Below are 18,816 nucleotides of genomic sequence, written 5' to 3'. Positions count from 1 at the left end.
AGAGAAAGTGCGTTGTACTCATAGGCCCAACGGATTTCTTGGAAGCCATTCACAAACGTTCGTCGACAAGCAGAAGAGCCTATGACAGCAACCTGATCGCTTCACCACAAACACCATTGTTGACACCGATCTCTGTTGTTTGAGCTCTCTCTCCTTCTCCTTCTCTCTCCTTCTTTCTTCTTCTTCTTCTTCTCTCTCTCTCTCTGTCTCGCTCACACCCCTGCCCTCACCCCGTCTGTGTACGAGCGGTGAAGTATGGCCTGTGCTCAGCGGCGAGCCATGTTGGCGTTGCTCCTGTTTGCCATCACCAGCTCTCGTTTGCATGTGGCTGTCGGACAAGTTAACAATTGGGATGGCAGTCTGTACTATCAGTGCTCGGCAGGGTGTGGCTTGAGCTACGTATCCAGCTACCACAGCAACAACAGGTCCCATAGTTGTCTAGTAATCATAGGAGCTGGCCTTACATGTGTACATATTCTGCTGAGCGGGCGTTTGTCGGTCATGTCGGAGTTTTCTTCTTGCCATTCTTGGCTTCTTGGGTTGTGTCACGCACAGCAAGTCAATGTCAATGACCACGCTTCCAACCAAGAACAAGCTTGCATCCTCACGGTCTATGTTTCATTGCAGGGAGGATCGCCGCTGGTCTTTCTCGTGTGCAAGTGTGGGCACGGGCTACTCCTCATCCACTACCAGCAGCGGCTTTTACGACTACGCCGAATATGATCGACCCATCGACATGAGCTGTGCAACAGATTACTGTGAGGCGTTACCGTGTTGTGCCTCTGCTCCGGCTTTGGACCCAACTTGTCCTTTTCGTGTGTGATGCCCTGATTTCGTTGTATCGGCCAAGGCTCGAGACCTTCGGCACAAGGAACATGTGTACACCGAAGCTTCTGCCCCCCCCCCTCTTGCACGCGGTCCTTACTTCACAACAACACATTTTCACAGCACGCCTTAACACGCCACCCCACCCTCCTCACACATACGCGCATTTAGACCTGGAACGACTGCAGAGTGTGCACAGCAACTCAAAAGAAGGTGTGCTCTTATGTTGTTCTTGCGATCGATCAGTCGATAACTGCCTGTTCCGACGCGCGTGTCGCTGTCCTTTGCGCATTGCTCATTTACCGCTCCTGTTGGGCGCCCTTGCACGCAGATCGAGTTTGGGTGTACGGTTGTCGGCGCGGTAGGGATGTCAAGCTCCTGAATTGCGGCATCACCGGTATGTGGTGGTGAAGACGAACGAAAATGCCTGTCAAGTTGTGTGTGGAATGTAGTCTCGTTGAGGAGGAGGAGGAGGAGGAGGAGGAGGAGGAGGATGAGCATGAGGATGAGAATGAGGAGGAAGAGGCACACACATGCACGCAAACACATGCACACACACCTACATACACCCACTAACAAACCCCTACTCGCTACTTTTGTCGAGAGAAATGGAAGGGTGAGGCCGGAAGTTAGTTCCACCTTGAAATTCAGTTGATCTCCTCGTTTCCTCATCTGCATCTATTCCGCCTTGTTGAATCCAGGGTACTTGAATGACTTTGATGCTTACCTAAGTTACACTGTCAGCAGTAACCGCATTATCACAGGTACAGGGAGGGAGGCGAAAGCATTTGCGTTCCGTGCGTATGTCAGTGGGGTGTCATGTCTTGCGTGTACAAACCAACCACATCGTAACCCTCGGCATGAATTTCATTCATCACATGTACCATATCCACTCAATGACTGTTTGTGTTGTGTGCTGAATGCGTATACCTCCCCAAATGCTTCAACTTCAGGACTTGCGAGTTACCACAGCAACCAGTACGTCTTGTGCATCATGTGTGGATGCAAGACCGCGCATACGTGCATGTATCCGTGATGAGCACGCTCCATCCACCCCATCACAAATTCACTTCGCATACACGCACGCATGCACGAACGCGCTTCCAACATCTAAACAACCCTTCACGTGCGTCTTAAATGTGACTCTGCAGCAATGAGGACCGACGCTGGCGTGTGCGGTACTGTGACGTTGAGTGTGACTTAGGCAACAACTACGTCAACAGGGCCGGCACTCGACAGTGTGACTGTACGTAACCACCGTGTGGTCATGTGGTTGTGGTGGTGGTGGTGGTGCTTCTGCGAGTGTATTTTTTATCAGGCGTCATCCCACACACATGCATACACACAAACACACATCCTCTTTCCCCTCGCTTTGCTCTGCTACCCATTCAATACCTGCTCACACCGAATCGTTGCATGGATGCTTTGTTTGCTGAATCCATTCTGCTGTACCGTAACAGCCTTGCCGACAACTTCAATCTCGAACAATGTCTACGTGAACAACTTCAGACAGCCATTCTCCGTCCAGTGCCCAGATAACATGGCGCTCATCAGTCTCAACTCTTACCATGACAACGTCTGTATGGTCGCCAGCCAGTCACATGGCCACTGTATTGCTCGCTTGTCACGCCTTGCTCTTCTTGCCAGCATGTCAGCACCTGTCATCTCTCACGAGTGTCTTGGTTCCTTCGTGCGTGTCCGTGCAATGCTACCCCATGTCACACAGACACAAGAGGACCGGCGCTGGTATTTTGCCTGTCAAGTGCCAAGGACACGGGGCGCGCAGTTGTCTCGGCAAAGCTGGTCAGCACCCACATACGGCCAGCTATCTTCAACCGTGTCCTTCACGTGTCCATCCAACTCATGTAAGGCCGCGTTTTGCCTGATTGCCAAACCAATTCGCTCTGATTATTCTGTACAGTGGTGTTCGTTGGTCTCCCTCAATGTGTGGATTTGCGCGTCCACATTCACCTTCAGCACGAAGCTCTTGAGATTACACGATGCTTCATCTGATCTTCTCCTCATCTTACTCTTACTCCCTCCACACACACACACACACACACACACACACACACGCGCGCGCGCGCTCGCTCGCTCCTGCACACCGGCCAGTCTTGACGGGCATGCGGTCTGCCTATGTGGTTGGCAACTTGGATCGTGTCATGTCCTTCCAGTGCTCGAGTTCTGCAGACACGCGGGTGTCAACCTCGTGCTACACATCGTCTTCCAACAGCTACGATGGCGCTCTGAGGTTTGCCTCGTCAAACATCTATGTTGTCACCGGTACGGCAAGACATGTCATGCTTGTCCAGCCCCTTGAAGACAACGGTGGAGAAGGGAGCAGGATACGCAATTTTGTGTGTGTGTGTGTGTTGTGCTGTCCTGTTTGTATTCTGCACAAGATCGTGTCTGTGTGGAAATGGGATCAACGACAACTACTACAACAACTACTACAACAACAACAACTACTACTACTACTACTACTACTACTACTACTACTACTACTACTACTACTACTACTACTACTACTACTACTACTACTACTACTACTACTACTACTACTACTACTACTACTACTACTACTACTACTACTACTACTACTACTACTACTACTACTACTACTACTACTACTACTACTACTACTACTACTACTACTACTACTACTACTACTACTACTACTACAATAACAACAACAACAATAACAGCAGCAGCAGCAGCAGCACTGCATACACACTGACGCACATACTCACATACCCACAACACATACACCCACAACATTAATGTACGATGCACGCGCACGCGTACATGTGTAGGGTTGACTTCGTATTTCTCATCGTGGAGCAGAGACCGAGTGTTTCGGTTCACAGCTTGCCGCCTGGATTGTGCACCCGGCACACAGGCAGTTGACGGCGTGTGTCGTGGTTCGTATGCTTGTCCATGCCTCTTTGTTGTCATACACGATGCCTTGCATGTGTGATGGTTGTCTTGGGCAGTTCAACTTGAGCTGCGACAACGGCGTAGATGCTGTCCTTGTATGCCTTTTCCTGTGTTTGTGTGTGAGGACAGGCCCTCACATACTGAATACACACACACTATCTTTTCGGTGGCCATCTCTCGTCATCTATAATGAGCACACACTCACACGCTCCTTTTATTACTTCCATACCCGTGTTTCATATTCTCCGTCTAGCAATTGTTTGTCCCCCGCTCACGTTGGCGTCCGGGTCAGCAACAGGCACTTGCAACGGCGCGATGGGTATTTGATTGGCTGTGCTTGTGGCTTTGGAATCTGCATGCCACAGCTCTCGTCTGCTTTGGCGACCATGACCCCTTTCTTGCCACACGCTTGCTCGCAGGTTGATTGTCGATATTGTGCTTGCGGTTTTATACATGTAGGGGGTTTGTGCAGCTTCTCATGCTACACTGGCTATCGTCTCGAGGGCAGCACAAGCCGCACCTGTCAATCCAACGGCGTCTGGACGGGATCAACGACATCATGCGAGCGTATGTCACTTCTTTGATCGAATGACAGCGCAGTGTGCACCAGTCATGAATGCAGCTCACGATGATCGATGCGGACAGGCCTGACGTCTGTGTCTGTACTCCTAACAATGCTTCTCGTCCATGTCACTCGTGTGCCATATGCCTAGGTATCACTTGTGGGAGCCTGACACACTCACAGATAACAATGACGGGCAGCTGTGGCGGCGACTTTGGTCTGTGTTGCATCACATCACAGCCATTGTCTTTTTGTGTTTGTGTTCCTCTTGCATGTCTTATTGCGTCACAGTTGCAGATGCTTGTTGTTCATGTACATAAGCGTTCTGATCTTGTGTCTTTGCCTCGTGTGTAATGCGCATCAGTCAGCCTACTCTGCTACGCGGGGACACTAACACTCACACTCACACATGTACAATCCCACACGCATGTACGCACAGGCGATCGGTGTACTTACAGCTACTGCCCTTCCGGTTACGCCATGCGCGGCTCAACGACCACACGTGAATGTACCGCGAACGGTTGGACAGGCTCAGCGCCCTACTGTGAAAGTAAGCACACACACACACATGCACAGAAAAATGTACAGCGGCGAACAACCGCACGTACGTGCGCACATGCACAGCAAGCGCGTTGCTCTGCAACGGGTGCCACGCAATACCATGACGATTGTTGGAAGGCCCGTTCATGATCACTTTGGTGTCACAAGGCTGCCTGTTGCCGTTTCTCTCACGGTCCTTGGTGTGTTGTGGATGTGCGAACGAGCAGAGCTCGAGTGCCCTGCAATCACCAGCATCAGCGGTGGCTACCTCTCTGGCGAATGTACTGGCAACCTAAGTAAGGACAGACACCCTTCCTGTATTTCCGTTTGTTGTGTTGCTCTTTTTGTTTTGTGTGTGAATGTGTGCCGGTGTACGAGTGTGATGCTTTGTTGTGAACGCGATGCTTGCATTGCTTCGCTGTGTGCATGTGTTCGTTTGTGGTTGGTGTTCCTTGTGGCTGTGGTGTGAAGCCAGACATGCTGGACATGATTCTTGTGGTGATAGTTGACGTTCTGTATTCCCACTCATTATCACATGGCTCCCTTGGGGTTGAAGACGATAGATGTGTTTTCCAGTGCAATGAGGGGGCGGTGCTGAGCCCAAGGAGCGAGGTTGGTGTTGGTGTGCGTGAGTGCAAGCAATCCACAGACAGCCAGGGGTATGTATCCGCGGCATGGACTGGCTCTGCCTACTCGTGTCAACGTAAGTCGTGCCGCATGTCCTACAACGTGCGTTCTTTGGTACATCATTGATTGTGGTTACAGATGCATCTGTGTGTGTGTGTGTGTTACCGGTGTGTCTTGGACATGACTAACACTGCATACGTGAGTGTGCACACGCCTGCACAATCAGCCCCACCCCACACACATACACACACAAACACACGCACACATACACATACACGCACGCACACGTTGCCTCCGCATCTTGACACGCGCTTGTTCCGATATACGATCGCTTCATGCCAAAACGGATGTTAGCCATCAAATGTGGACAGTTGAGCCTTGCGAACGGTCTCAGGTCAGGCAGTTGCGGCGGAAACTTTGGTCAGTGATGAGGACTCAATCGACAACGCACCTGCTTGTTTTGGTTTGGTGTGACCTCGAGATGCAGCTTAAGCATTCCTTCTCACTGTGCTTGTCTCTGGCTAACAACACCATTGATGGCACTGGGGCGCATGCCATGCAAATCTGCCCAGGCGACGTCTGCGCGCTTGAGGAATGCAACCGCGGATACCGCTTTGCTACTGGCGGTGCAACCACGTGCAACTGTGGCGAGATTGGCGGCGTGTCTCAGTGGAAGCAGGGGCCAAGTACCGCCTGCCCAGCAAGGACATGTGAAGGTAAGCGTGACACCATGATGAAATACGCTTCGCCTTTTCGCATGATGTAGGTACCGAGGACTCACAGCCATCCATCTGCGTATCGCACCACCCACCGTGAATTGCAGTCGTGACATGCAACGCGGTCCACTTCACCAACGGACAAGGCAGCGGCCTCTGCGACGGCACCGTCGGTACGTGACGTATGATCAATCCCGATGTGCGCGTGTGTGTATAGGACGCGTGCAGGAATCAGATGATGTAACGCAGCATGTGTGTGTCTGTGTTTGTGTGTCTGCAAGCGTGCGGGTGGACTTTCGCTTTTTTGTGAGAGACAAGATGTAGTATGCATGATGCCTGGTTTGGACACGTCTGCACTAACCGTATGATTGATGGGGTTGGTGCTAGGCGGTCAATGTACGCTGCAGTGCAACACCGGCTATTGGCCTTCATCCGAGGGCAGCACGTCTGCGACGTGTGTCCTTGATTCGTCCGGTCACTCTGCCGCCTGGAACGCAAAGTTTGCCACGTGCAAAGGTGTGTTGTGTCGTCTTGCGGTATGCGTGTACGCCTTCGCATTGCGGCAAGAGACCACACAACAACCCCAACACTGGATGGAGCACCCACATCGGTGTTGTTGTTCAAACCAAGCTTTGAAGCTGAATCGCAGTTCGAACACACAACTCACACACACACACACACACACACACACACACACACACACACACACACACACACACACACACACACACACACACACACACACACACACACACACACACACGCGCGCGCGCGCGCGCGCGCACACACACACAACCCCCGTCCTGCTTGCATTACACGTGCTCACTTACATGTTTGGTCACCATTGTCGTGTGACAGAGGTGCGTTGCCCTGCTTTGTCGCTGAATCAGGGTTCCACCAGCGGTTCCTGCAGCGGCAGAGTTGGTGAGTTGAAGATAAGAAACAAGCAAACAACATGACATTGTCGTCGCTTTAGAGCCTTACATTGGACGCCCTGTTTGCCCACTCGTGGTCCAACAAGAAGTTGCTTCTTCCTCTGTTCATCGTGGCTGTTTGTGTACCATTCGTTCACAACTGCAGGTGACCAATGCCGCTATTCGAGCTGTAACGACGGCTTTCGTTTTGGTGCTGGAGGAACGAGTGTGCGCACTTGCCAGCAGAACGGCGCCAATGCATACTGGAGCGGAGCAGAAAAGACCTGCGTCGGTGCGTGACATAACATTCACATCTGTCACACCGTGGTTCTGGTTTCCGTATGTGACATGTTGTGCTTCCCCATACAATGCGTCACCCATGCTGTACACCTGACCTCTACCCGCTCACCGCACATGCTCTGTTTTATCGCCATCAGAGGTGATTGAGCGCAGCGGAGCGAGTGATTTCAAGGTCACCTGTGCTCCTGGCCAGGCGTTCACCGCCATGTACTACACTGCTGGTGTGTTGATAGCGGGGGTGTGTGCGTTGGAAGCATAGAGATCTTCGCATTTGCGCATGCATGTGACAGTGTCTTGCTGTGTACATGGTGTTGACACATCGAGTGAGGAAAGCCAGCCCATGCACCATCTCACTCACTCACCCACGCATACACACACCACGCACACCACAAACACTCTCGCTTGCGTGTGGCGACATCACACCGCTTGGCTTGCGCTTGGTCGTTGTGTTCGACCAAACGCCAACAGCCTCCAACGAGTACGCGTACGTGTGCGAGGATGTTGGGGATGACCACGACCAGCGCATCTTCACTGTTCCGGAAGAGCAGTTTATCAGTGGGACGTATTCGAGGTACTGCGACTTCAACACCTACGGTATGTCCCGTGGTTGCATTCCCCCTTGCGTGGTGCATGATTCACAGCATGGGCCCGACCTTACGCGCTGTTTGAGCTTGCACACCTCGTCATCCGTAATCCCTGCAGCCTGCCGCTCACGTGCTGTGTGCATCCTGTTCAATTAAATGCGTCTGCGCATGCAGCAACGAGCGCCGTGTCCAAGGCAGGCGCGTCTTTTGAGTACGAGTGCAGCCTTCTCATTGGTGTGACGCTCACAAACTGTCGCCTTGGAGGAACACTATCTGGCAGCTACAGCGTTGTTGCACCGGAGGGTTCGGTGATTGCAGGTAAGGAAGGGCATTGCTGCTGAATCGAATTGGCTCCACACAATATGGCGAACAATCCATGCTGCTTTGAGTGTGTGCACTTGTTGTGCAGCTACACAAAATGGCTTGAGAGCACACCGCAAGGACACAGCAAATGCATGGTGTGCTCTTTGTCTCAGCATGAACCCTGTGTGCCTTGGCTGCAGGCATGTACAACTCGAGGTCCGCGACGCCGCGCGCTCGTGTTTGCGACGTGAGTGGACTGAGATGCATGATGTTTGAGATGAAGGTGGTGGTGGAGGGTGCGTCCTCTTGGATACGCGGTGCATGCATAGTTGCAGGGCAACCTGGGCGTATTTGTGTCGTTATACGCACGTGGCCGCTATAACGTGGAACCGTGGTCACCCCGCACCACATGCCGTGTTTGGGTATTGGTATTATCATGCTCAGCGTGTAACCAATTTCCTTCTTGCTGTTCTTGTCTGCCGTTCAGGTACAATGCCGAGAGCACGATGGCTACTATGCATCAGGCTCAAAGACGTGTCGTCGTAAGTCAGCATGTGTTAGGCACACACATTTGCGCTCGTGCGTTGCTGTTGCAGCTGCTCACATGCTTCCTGTGGTGATGCTGTCATTGACGCCCTCACACGTTAATCGCTCACTTGATTTTACTCGCTCTTCACGTAAGGACTTTCTTGTGGGGAGCTCACGCTCGAGAACGGATCAATCTCGGGCAAATGCAAGGGTCGGAAAGGTGCGTGCAGTCTGAGGTGTGGCGCATTTGAGTGATTGTTGAAACAAAGCCAAAGGCACCTGATTCGCAGCAAGCATCCCTTGTATCCTCCGTGCCTCTGTGCCTATCCAGGCACTTGGTTTGAGCGAGGGACTCCTGTTTGCCTCGATGGGTTTCTGATTGCTTCTTTCTCACGTATGCGTGTCTGTTCACTGTCGATGATACGTCACTGCGTGCGCCCTTACTTCCTTGACAGATGACACATGTACCTACAAGGGTTGTGACAACGGCTACGAGCTGTCATCGACTGGGACTGGGACGCGCACGTGCACCATCCAGGATGGCCGTGCAGAGTGGTCAGGCACCCCAAAGACATGCGAGCGTGAGTTTTTGTTACGGCTGTGAAACAGAACGAAAGCAGCCTCCTGCTGCTCCGTTTGTCGTTGTGGTTGTTGTTGTTGTGGTTGTGGTTGTGGTTGTGGTTGTGGTTGTGGTTGTTGTCATGCGGCGGCGATGCACTTGCTCATGCGCTGACTTGCTTTCAACATCTGAGTCAGGTATTGTGACGACGAGCGAGCCGACAACCACCAACCCCTGCACTGGATTGCGCCGCGCCAAGGACGCTTCCGCCTGTCGTACGCGCTGCAACCAAAATAACCAGGACTCCACCTTCTTCCGCTACTACGAGGGCTGCACACACGTATGTGATTGTGTGTTGTCGCTGGCTTGTGGTGTTTCTTTGCGCATGCAAGCAAGAAATTGGCTCAGCATTGCACTTGATCGTGGCACAGCCTATGCATGCATGATGCACTTGCTTTGATACCTCATGATGCCTCACCACAACACAACCAACAGGTGTGCACATGCGGCTGCCGGAAGCAGTACGCCATCAAGGGTGATCAAGAACAATGCACGGCTCACTGCGCTTCTCTGGGAGGACTTCAAGGCACCCACTACCCGAAACACGGCGGCTGCCGAAACGTACGAAAACCCAATGGTTGTGTGTATGTGTGTGCATGTGGTTCGAAGGACATGCGTGCCTTTTTCACGTTGTATGACATGTGGCGTGCCATAACACTGACACATGGCTGTGGCCATCAGTGATTGTGATTACGCTGCATGCAAGAGCGGCGTTTGTTGTCTGTACATCTGGGGTGCACGTGCGTGCGTGTGTGTTCACTCTTCTTTTGTCAAACAAGATGGCCGTTTTGCTCTCTCCAAATGTCTGGAGTGTGCACGTACTTGTTGCGAGTCTGCTGCCCAACGCGATCTCACGTGTGTGTGTGTGTGTGTTTGTGTTTGTGTGTGTGTGTGTGTGTTTGCTGTTGGAATATGCATAATCCCCACCTGTAGGTGTGCTTGTGCACAGAATCTGGGACACGCAGCGTGGCCGCGGCCACGACCGGCTCCCAGGTCGCCGTCACCGGCACCTCCAATACGATCAAGACCGTCGCTGGCAACGGCAAGACGGCGTGGACGGGGTCATCGCAGCCGACGCAGACGGGCCTCAACCAGGCCGAGTGCGTTGCCGTTGACGGCAGCGGCAACATGTACGTTGCTCTGCGCACGGGCCACCGCGTGGTCCGCATTGCACGCGGTGACGGCGCCATCACCACCGTCGCTGGCACCGGGACTGCTGGTGACAGTGGCGTTGGCGGTGCTGCTGCAAGCGCGCAGCTGAACCGCCCAACATGCGTGGCGCTCGATGCTGCTGGCAATGTGTACATCTCCGAGGAGGGCAGCCATCGCGTGAGCGTCGTCGATGCAACAAGCGGCGATCTGTCTGTGCTGGTGGGTACGGGACACAGCGGGCACCGTGGCATGGGCGGATCCAGCCGCGCAGCGGACATTCACACCCCGCGCGGGCTCGCCGTCGACAACGACGCGAAGGTGCTCTATGTCGCAGACGCTGAGAACCACGTTGTGTACAGCGTGGACCTGCGCACGCTCAGCATCAACGTCTATGCTGGCACCCCGAACCAACGCGGCTATCGTGGTGACAATGGCCCCGCGGTGTTGGGATTTCTCAACGGGCCCACGGCGCTTGCGCTGTCGGCAAGCAGCAACCGGCTGTACATTGCCGACACGGACAACAACCGCATTCGCCTGGTGGACCTTGACTCCGGCGTGATTGACACCATCGCTGGGTCCGGCCTCTCCGGTGCCAGCGATGTTGTTGGAAGTTCAAGCGTGCCTGCGCTGGAGGCCAAGCTCAACCGGCCAGAGGGTGTCGCTGTGAGCGAGGACGGCGACCAGCTGGTGATTGCCGACACGACTGCCCATGTGCTGAGGCTGGTGCAGCTCAGCAGCGATGGTGCTCCCGTGTCCGTTGTGGCTGGCACCGGCAAGAGCGGCTACGTGGCTGACAACAACAGCAGGACCGCTGCTGATGCTCCCATGGACACTCCTGTCAGTGTTGCCTACGATGTCGGCGAACAGGCCGTCGTGTTTGTGGATCAGCAAAACCGCCGCGTGCGTCGCCTCTACTTCTGAGTTGCATGAGGGTCGCGATGATGATGATGACGATGATGATGACGATGACGATGATGATGATGACGATGACGATGATGATGATGACGATGATGATGATGACGATGATGATGATGACGATGCGTTGCCCTTGGTTGTGTGCTTTGTGTTGTCTGTTGGTTGTGCGTTGGTTTACTCTTGGTGCGTGCTCATGTGGTGTTTCTCACACACAACAGCACGTTGCGTTGTACTGTGTCGTCGTTTTATGTTGATTTCAACCATCGCTTTGTCACCCCGCTATGTGTATGCGGGTGTCGCGGTGCTGCTTCACCATCATTGGTTTATTTCATGTGGTTCTGTTGCGTGGGGTGTTTTCAATGGCTGTGACCAAGTCACAGTACACGGCGAGGAATGAACGCAAGGGTGAGACCGTGAGACCACTCAGGCAGAGTAATGCCTCCATTGTTTGTGTGTTTGCTTTGAGTGATGTGATTGCCTGTGACAGCACCTCACGGCACGCGTGTGTCGCCTTCCATCCTTCCCCTTTCCACCGCGCAGACACAGAGACGGAGCACACACACACACAGCACACACACACACACACACACACACACACACACACACACACACACACACACACACACACACACACACACACACACGCAGCACAGCACATGGTGTTGTCCTTTTTCTAGCCCACAACCTGTCCTTCTGGCCTACAAACACAAGAGCAACCGACCAAAACGCAATGGACGTGCACCACTGGGCGTTTGTGGCGCAGCACTTGGATGCGAGCAGCCTCGCTGCTCTCATGTCCGTGTGCAGGGTGCTGTTTCACGACCTGCCCTGGCTCCTGCCAAAGCATGCCCTGGAACGACAGCTCAATTGCACTCTGAAACAGTTTAGCTGGGACAGGCCAATGCAGGCTGGATCTGCTGCGCCTCCGATCCACGACACAACCACCACCAGCAGACAGCACACGCCCGCGGTTGCTGCAGGCGGTGATCCAGACATTCTTCTCCTTGAGTTCAACCTTGAGCGCTTCTTCGTCTATTCTTGGCTTGGAGCTCACTGGGATGCCGGCAGCGTGCGTGATCTGGCTGCAGCAGCCAGTGGCGAGCGGTTCGGTCGATGCGTCATGCTGCAGTGGCACGTCAGCAGGGACCCGTATCATGCGCCATTTGGGCGGTGCTATCGCCTGCGCATTGTGGCTAGCCCCAAGCAGGTGCCACCGGCACATTTGGAGCCCTTCCACAAGCACCCGCCAACGTGCGCCCTGGACATTAAGTGTGATCCGCACCATCCCCTTCTTCAAGAGAGCATCGAGGGCCTTCTGCAGCAGTGTCTCTCTGCGCATGCGCTTCAGCTTCACTCCCTCGAAGCTCAACTGGAAGATGAACAGTGGTTGCTTCTCTCGCGTGCTCTGGAGCAGCGCCGCAACGCTGGCCTGCCTCGCTTGTCAAGGCTCGAATGTACAACAAATGCTGCCTCCATTCCTCCGCTGTGCCATGTCGACTCGCTCTCCATCATCGCCCAGAGCGCAACAAGACTGGGCCCGTTTGCCGACATCAACGTCATTTCCCTCTCTCAGCTCGACAGAATCGGGCGCATCCTTGGATGCCACAACGTGGACACGTTTGCCGTTGAGCTATACGGTGACGACGTTGACTCGCCCATCGATCTGACCGGCTTGGAGGGCATTCCCTCAGTCACCTTCTCTGTTATGCAAGACAGCTGCAGCGCCGACTTGATGCCACTGGCACACGCAACGCAGACGGTGGAGCTGTCGCACCTGCATGTGCCCAACCTCGCACCGTTAGCGAATGCAGCGAGTGTGTGCCTGCACGCATGTGACGGCTTTGCCGACACCCGCCCATTAGCTGCAGCAACCACCGTCGAGGTCTCACACAACGACAGCCTGAGCGGCATCGTGACATTGCCTTCAGCGACATCCCTGAAGCTGCAGTACTGTCCCCACGTCACTGGCATGCTGATGCAAACTTCCGGCCCAGTCACGGAGCTGCAGCTGACCTCGTGCCTACAGCTGACGATGCTGCCCCAACTCGCTCCCGCCACGCTTCAACGCGTGGAGCTTCGCAGCCTCGCCATCACGGATCTCGCGCCTGTTGCCAACGCAACGCACATCACTGTCACCGGCTGCAACGAGCTCAACCTCACCAAGACTACTGCACAGACCTTGCCGCTCACGTTTGCCCGAAGTGTACACATTGGAAGCATCCAGCATCTGCGACGCCTCCCGCACATGCCGCGCGTGTGGGACCTCTCGCTTGCGAGCGTCCCGTCCTGCTGCTACCTTGACCAGGATGATGCATCAGGGAACCACGCCAACGACAGTGGCAGCACCGCGCATGCCGTTGATGTTGCCACCGGTGACAACGATGGCGATGGCATTGCTGATGGCGGGGTCGCACTGCATGTGCACAGCACAGAGCAGGAGCCGGCGTTATCTTCGCGGTTCAAGCGCCGGCAACAGGACTTGAAGCACCTACGCAGCCTCAAGCTCCACGACACGCCGTTTCCGCCCTTTGAGCTCCCACAGCTGCAGAAGTTGGTGCTCAGAGGCGATGTCTTGCCCTCGTCATTTGCGCTGATGCCACGCGCGCGTGATGTCACGATTTCGTGCTCGTTTGGGCGCACCACGCTTCCGCTCCTCCCCGACCTGGGTGTGCTGTCACACCTGCAGTCGCTCAGCCTCAGCAATGTGGATGTTGGGTCCGCGTGCTCCCTGCGCCACTTGAAGAAGGTGAAGCTGGTCAAGTGCGTGGGCAAGTGCGAGCGCATTGAAGACGTGTCTGAGGTGTTGATTCGTGGGTGCGCCGGCTTGACCGTGGATCGGCTGGCGGATGCGCACAAGGCGGCCATCTGGGACGCGCCTGCAGCCGTGGGTGTGATTCAGCACATTCACACGCTCACGTTTACGTATGTCAACGAGTTGCGGTGCGGGAGCGTTAGCAACGTGCAGCGTGTCATCTTCGATGCCTGTACCCGCTTGAAGGCGCTGCCACCGCTTGGCCCCGACATTGACACGGTGCAATTCAAGCGCCAAACTCCAACAACGCTGGGCGGTGTCGAGAACGTGCGCCGCGTTCTTTCTCCCTCCGATCAAGATACGTTCCCATGAGCTTCTGAGCTTGTCTGTCTGTGTGTGTGTGTGTGTGTGTGTGTGTGTGTGTGTGTGTTTGTGGGTGTTTGTGGGTGCGCGTGCGTGTATGTGTGTGTGTGAACGAGTGCGTGCGTGTGTTTGCGCTTGTGTGTTGGTGCGTACATGAATGTGTGCGCTTGTTGTGCGTCAATGCCTCCCTCTTCCTGGCGTTCTCCCTCTGTCTCTCTTTCGTTTCACCCTGTGCGTATGGTGGCATGCCAGCCACCGTAACGGAACCTTTCTTCTTTTTCACCTTTCGCATTGTTTTTCCATCATCTTCATGTGGTAGAGACATGTCGTGTATGAGCTAAATGTCTTCTGATTATGTGGCCTTAACGATTGACATTGCGACACCCGCAATGCACACCCTTTGTCATTCAAGTCAGTCAACCAGTTCTGCAAACACAGCACGCAGACAATGAAATAGTTACAACACATTACACAGACATCCCATATCTACCATTCTAACATTGGCAGCCACCAGATGCACAACGGAGGTCGGCAAGCAGAGAAAGCACACCGCACAATGGCAAACTGCTATCCATGCAGTGGGTGGTCCCTTGGCGCTTGGATGCTTGGCTTCCACCAACAACAGCGAGCGGGAAAACAGCCATCACAACAGAGCCGAAGCTTATGCCCATGGCGAGGCGTCATGGTCACCGGAATCACTGTCGTGGATGGCGTGGAGCTGTGATCGCAGCTCAGCGCAGCGGCGTTGCAGCTCATGATAGCGTGCGTACTTGCGCTCCCACAACTCGTGTTGGTCGACCGTGAGCAGCAGCCGGTCGCGGTGTGTTAGCATGCGCCTCTCAAACGCCACAAGCTTGTCCTGCGTTGTCGCAGAGACCAAGAAATCAATCGGCAACAAGAAAGTCGTGACGGTTAGGAGGCGGCTTGGGCGGCTTGGGAGCGGTGAGAACAGGCGTCAGCGGCGCACACACTTTTGAACACACCCACAGAACAGTTTACAAACTTGTAGCACTTTTGCACACACACACACACACACACACACACACACACACACACCTGGAGTGCAGTTCGTTCAGCCTCGAGCACTTGCAGTTCCTGACAGCGCATCTCAAAGAGCGACGGCAGGGGGCAGCCTTTACCTTGGCGTGCATCCGCCACCGCCTTGGCGGCAAGCATGGCCTTGAGCAGCGTGTGTTGTCGCTGCAGTTCGGCCAAGTCATCTGCGTGTTGTGGTTGCTGTCGTGGCGCTGTTGCCTGGCAGGTGCGCTGCCAAGCCGGGGAAGTCGGCGAGGCCGGTGACGATGATGGTAGTGGCATGTGATGGCAGCCATCGCAGCTGCTGTTGTTCTCTGATGTCAGCTCCGCGATTCGGTGTGCCAGTGCGTGGCACCGCTGCCGAATGTCACTGTACTCCAGCCCCTGCATTGATGGCATGATGGGCACACGTATGTGTGTGTGTGTGCGTGTGTATGTGTGTGTGTGTGTGTGTGTGTGTGTGTATGTGTGTGTGTGTGTGTGTGTGTATGTGTGTGTGTGTGTGTGTGTGTGTGTGTGTGTGTGTGTGTGGGATGAGTAGATGTGAGCACATGAACATGGCTGTTGGGGCAGCAGGCCGTGTTGTTCGTTTTCCCAGCAAGCAGCCACAACGTGGACACTGCTGTACCTTCACGAGCTCCTCTGTTTGTGCGATGAGGTGGAGAGGAACAGTTGTTGCTGGTGTCGTGGTTGGCGGCGCTGCTGCTGCTGCCGCTGCTGCCGTTGTTGTTTGCGCTTGTGTGTGGCTGCAGGACCAGCAGCCGCAACGGGAGACGTCGTGCATGTCAGACTCCATCCTGCGAGGGTGCCTGTGCTGCTTGCTCAGCTTGTTTGCGGTCAATGGCATGGGTGTTGAATGGCGGCGTATGTGTTCCCTGCTGGAACGGTTGTCGTGCTTTGCCAGGGGGAGGAATGGGAAGAAATGAACCACGGCTATGCTGGTGGCTGCGTTGCGCTGTGTGCATGGAAGCCGGCTGGAGTCCAAGGGAATGGGATGCGTAGTGTGACACTCAACCAAGCGTGAAAAAGAGAGAGCATGTGGCAGACACCGAGAGGGTGTTGTTGTGGTTGTCGCTCCTAGTGGTTGTTGTTGTTGTTGTGGTGGTGGTGGAAGAACATGATTGTGTTTGAATCTTGTGCCAAGGCGTGCCACAGAAACGGTCAGCCATCGTTTGGGAGACACACCGTTGTTGCTACAGTCGTTGCAGTTGTTGTTGTTGTTGTTGGCGAGGTGGTTGCTGCCGTTGTTGGCGGTTGTGTTGGGTTGCCTACGTTTTGTGTTGGGCGGTTGTCAACACAAGGGCCTGGTTGGCAGGAGCATGCGTCGCCGGTGTGTCCTTGCCATCGCCGTGCCAGGCGCGCTGCTGCCAGGGCATTGCTCGGTGCCAGTCGCGACAAACCGCAGTTAGGTGGGCGACAACAGGTCATCGTCGCTCAGGAAACCCTTTCAACGCGTCACAAAACCCGTGCATGTGTGCACGCCCGGGGCTCAAACAAGGCTCACAGCCCCGTGCATTGTGCGGTGTGCTTGTGCGCGCATGCGAGGTGTTGTCGATCGTGCGTTGGTGCGTTGGTTGGTTGGCAGGCACCGTGCAGCGTTGCTGCGCGCGCCGTGGCGTTTCGCGTTTGAATTTGCCGCCACAAATTTGAACCAGCAGCATTGCTGCATTGCTTTGGGCGAGTGCCTGCCAGGTGTCTCCTTCCCCCATCTCTCAAAGCATGTCATGTCACTGTGTTGAATGAGTGAAACCAGGGGGGGGGGGCGGCACAATAGACAGCTGATGAAGGGGACACACACAGGGGACACACACATTACAACAAAGGGAGAGAAAGAAGCAAGCAAAGAAAACCAATGAGGTTGGTGCTTAGCGTCGCAGATGCACACGTGCGGGTATGGGAGGGGGGGAATGACGGGTTTGCGCAGAAAACAGAGCGTGCGAATGTGTGGGGGTGGAAGAAAAAGGCGAAATATATGTAGATACGTCGCCATGTTGGACGACAAGTCAAGACCATCACACCATGGCTGCTCCAACGTCATCGACGGTCCAGGACCGGCCCGTGTCCTTCATGCACGAGCAAGGGCCTGCATGGTACTCCACCTCGCGGCTCGTGCGGTGGCCAAAGTACAGCACCCGCAGCCCGCGGCACAGGCACCAGAAGGTCGAGCAGCCGTGCACACAGCCCTGGGGGAGGGGTGGTGGGTTGGAAGGGAGGGTGAGTGAGTGAATGGGTGAATGGGTGAGTGGGTGAGTGAATGGGGGGGGGGGTGAATGAGGGGGTGGGTTGGTTGAAACCACACACACACACACACACACATGCACAAATTGGGCATACATGCACAAACATGCATACCACACGCACACGCACGCGAATGCAAAAACAACAACAACAACAACAACAACAACAACAACAACAACAACAACAACTTAAACAACAACAACAACAACAACTTAAACAACAACAACTTCAACTTAAACAACAACTTAAACAACAACAACAACAACAGCAGCAGCAACAACAGCAACAGCAACAAAGTTAACAAGTACATCAAGAAGAGCACACCTTGACGACGCCTGGACAGCCCTGGTCCTCACGCACGTCGAGGTGGAGATCGCGGAAGGCAGAGCGATCACACACGTCAATGCGATCAAACCGCGAGTAAAAGTCGGAAAACGACATCCAGAACGTGCCGTCAAACTCATCCCGCTCGTGATACTTGCAGCGCCGCGCAACATTCGGGTGCCTGCACAGCGCGCATGTGTACCGTATGTGTGCGTGTTGTGTGTGTCGTGTCGTGTCGTGTCGTGTAAATGTGTGTGTGTGTTGTGTGAATGAAGACGGGCGTGGATATGGCAGAGTGAGCATGTGTGTGAGCATGTGGGTGTACAAGTGCGGCTTTCTATGTGAATGCATGCTTGAGCATGTCGACACCAGACCACCATCACAAAACCACCAACATCACAACCAAATGCAGCAAAGAGACATACCGTTCCCAGAGATCGCTCTTGTCGCTCCAAGGTCCCGTCCACTCGCCAATGGACCAGGGGTTGCGCAGCTGCACCAGCTCGTACCCGCCAACCTCCTTTGCATCAATCAGCGAGTACGCATGGTGCGACACAAGGCCTGCGTGCGTGCGCGTGCGTG

At 54.5% G+C, this 18,816-nt stretch overlaps 4 protein-coding genes across 4 annotated transcripts in view; 2 read left to right on the top strand and 2 right to left on the bottom strand.

Moving 5' to 3' along the window:
• The first annotated feature begins 49 nt into the window (after nucleotides 1-49).
• Nucleotides 50-11,646, top strand: PTSG_12546 (uncharacterized protein). Its single transcript, XM_004992554.1, has 33 exons — nucleotides 50-425; nucleotides 628-758; nucleotides 997-1,038; nucleotides 1,157-1,222; nucleotides 1,527-1,589; nucleotides 1,779-1,803; nucleotides 1,977-2,071; nucleotides 2,286-2,401; nucleotides 2,552-2,690; nucleotides 2,938-3,108; nucleotides 3,639-3,746; nucleotides 4,016-4,081; nucleotides 4,222-4,329; nucleotides 4,476-4,541; nucleotides 4,764-4,874; nucleotides 5,092-5,160; nucleotides 5,421-5,567; nucleotides 5,846-5,911; nucleotides 6,064-6,207; nucleotides 6,315-6,380; nucleotides 6,595-6,723; nucleotides 7,066-7,131; nucleotides 7,288-7,413; nucleotides 7,559-7,642; nucleotides 7,890-8,015; nucleotides 8,180-8,323; nucleotides 8,509-8,555; nucleotides 8,796-8,850; nucleotides 8,991-9,056; nucleotides 9,292-9,417; nucleotides 9,593-9,735; nucleotides 9,891-10,016; nucleotides 10,389-11,646. The coding sequence occupies exons 1-33, from the start codon at nucleotides 256-258 to the stop codon at nucleotides 11,526-11,528; spliced, it is 4,347 nt and encodes a 1,448-aa protein (XP_004992611.1). The 5' UTR covers nucleotides 50-255; the 3' UTR covers nucleotides 11,529-11,646.
• Nucleotides 11,647-11,881: 235 nt separating this feature from the next.
• On the top strand, nucleotides 11,882-14,713 carry PTSG_12545 (uncharacterized protein; the record flags this gene model as incomplete). Its single annotated transcript, XM_004992553.1, has 2 exons — nucleotides 11,882-11,954; nucleotides 12,200-14,713. The coding sequence occupies 2 exons, from the start codon at nucleotides 11,882-11,884 to the stop codon at nucleotides 14,644-14,646; spliced, it is 2,520 nt and encodes an 839-aa protein (XP_004992610.1). The 3' UTR covers nucleotides 14,647-14,713.
• Nucleotides 14,714-14,955: 242 nt separating this feature from the next.
• Nucleotides 14,956-17,308, bottom strand: PTSG_07189 (uncharacterized protein). Its single transcript, XM_004992552.1, has 3 exons — nucleotides 16,301-17,308; nucleotides 15,694-16,056; nucleotides 14,956-15,496 (listed from the first exon to the last, which is right to left on the bottom strand). The coding sequence occupies exons 1-3, from the start codon at nucleotides 16,517-16,519 to the stop codon at nucleotides 15,299-15,301; spliced, it is 780 nt and encodes a 259-aa protein (XP_004992609.1). The 5' UTR covers nucleotides 16,520-17,308; the 3' UTR covers nucleotides 14,956-15,298.
• Nucleotides 17,309-17,375: 67 nt separating this feature from the next.
• PTSG_07188 (uncharacterized protein) overlaps nucleotides 17,376-18,816 on the bottom strand; it is a 3,652-nt gene continuing 2,211 nt past the window's right edge. Inside the window, exons 6-8 of the mRNA XM_004992551.1 lie at nucleotides 18,660-18,795; nucleotides 18,235-18,415; nucleotides 17,376-17,855 (exon numbers count right to left, since the gene is read on the bottom strand). Coding sequence (XP_004992608.1) covers nucleotides 17,685-17,855; nucleotides 18,235-18,415; nucleotides 18,660-18,795 — 488 coding nt within the window. The 3' untranslated portion in view covers nucleotides 17,376-17,684. The remainder of the gene's footprint in view (nucleotides 17,856-18,234; nucleotides 18,416-18,659; nucleotides 18,796-18,816) is intronic.

The sequence above is a fragment of the Salpingoeca rosetta genome (assembly GCF_000188695.1).
Source record: "Salpingoeca rosetta unplaced genomic scaffold supercont1.16, whole genome shotgun sequence".
Lineage (NCBI taxonomy): Eukaryota > Choanoflagellata > Craspedida > Salpingoecidae > Salpingoeca > Salpingoeca rosetta.
This window is presented reverse-complemented; position numbering and strand designations above follow the sequence as displayed.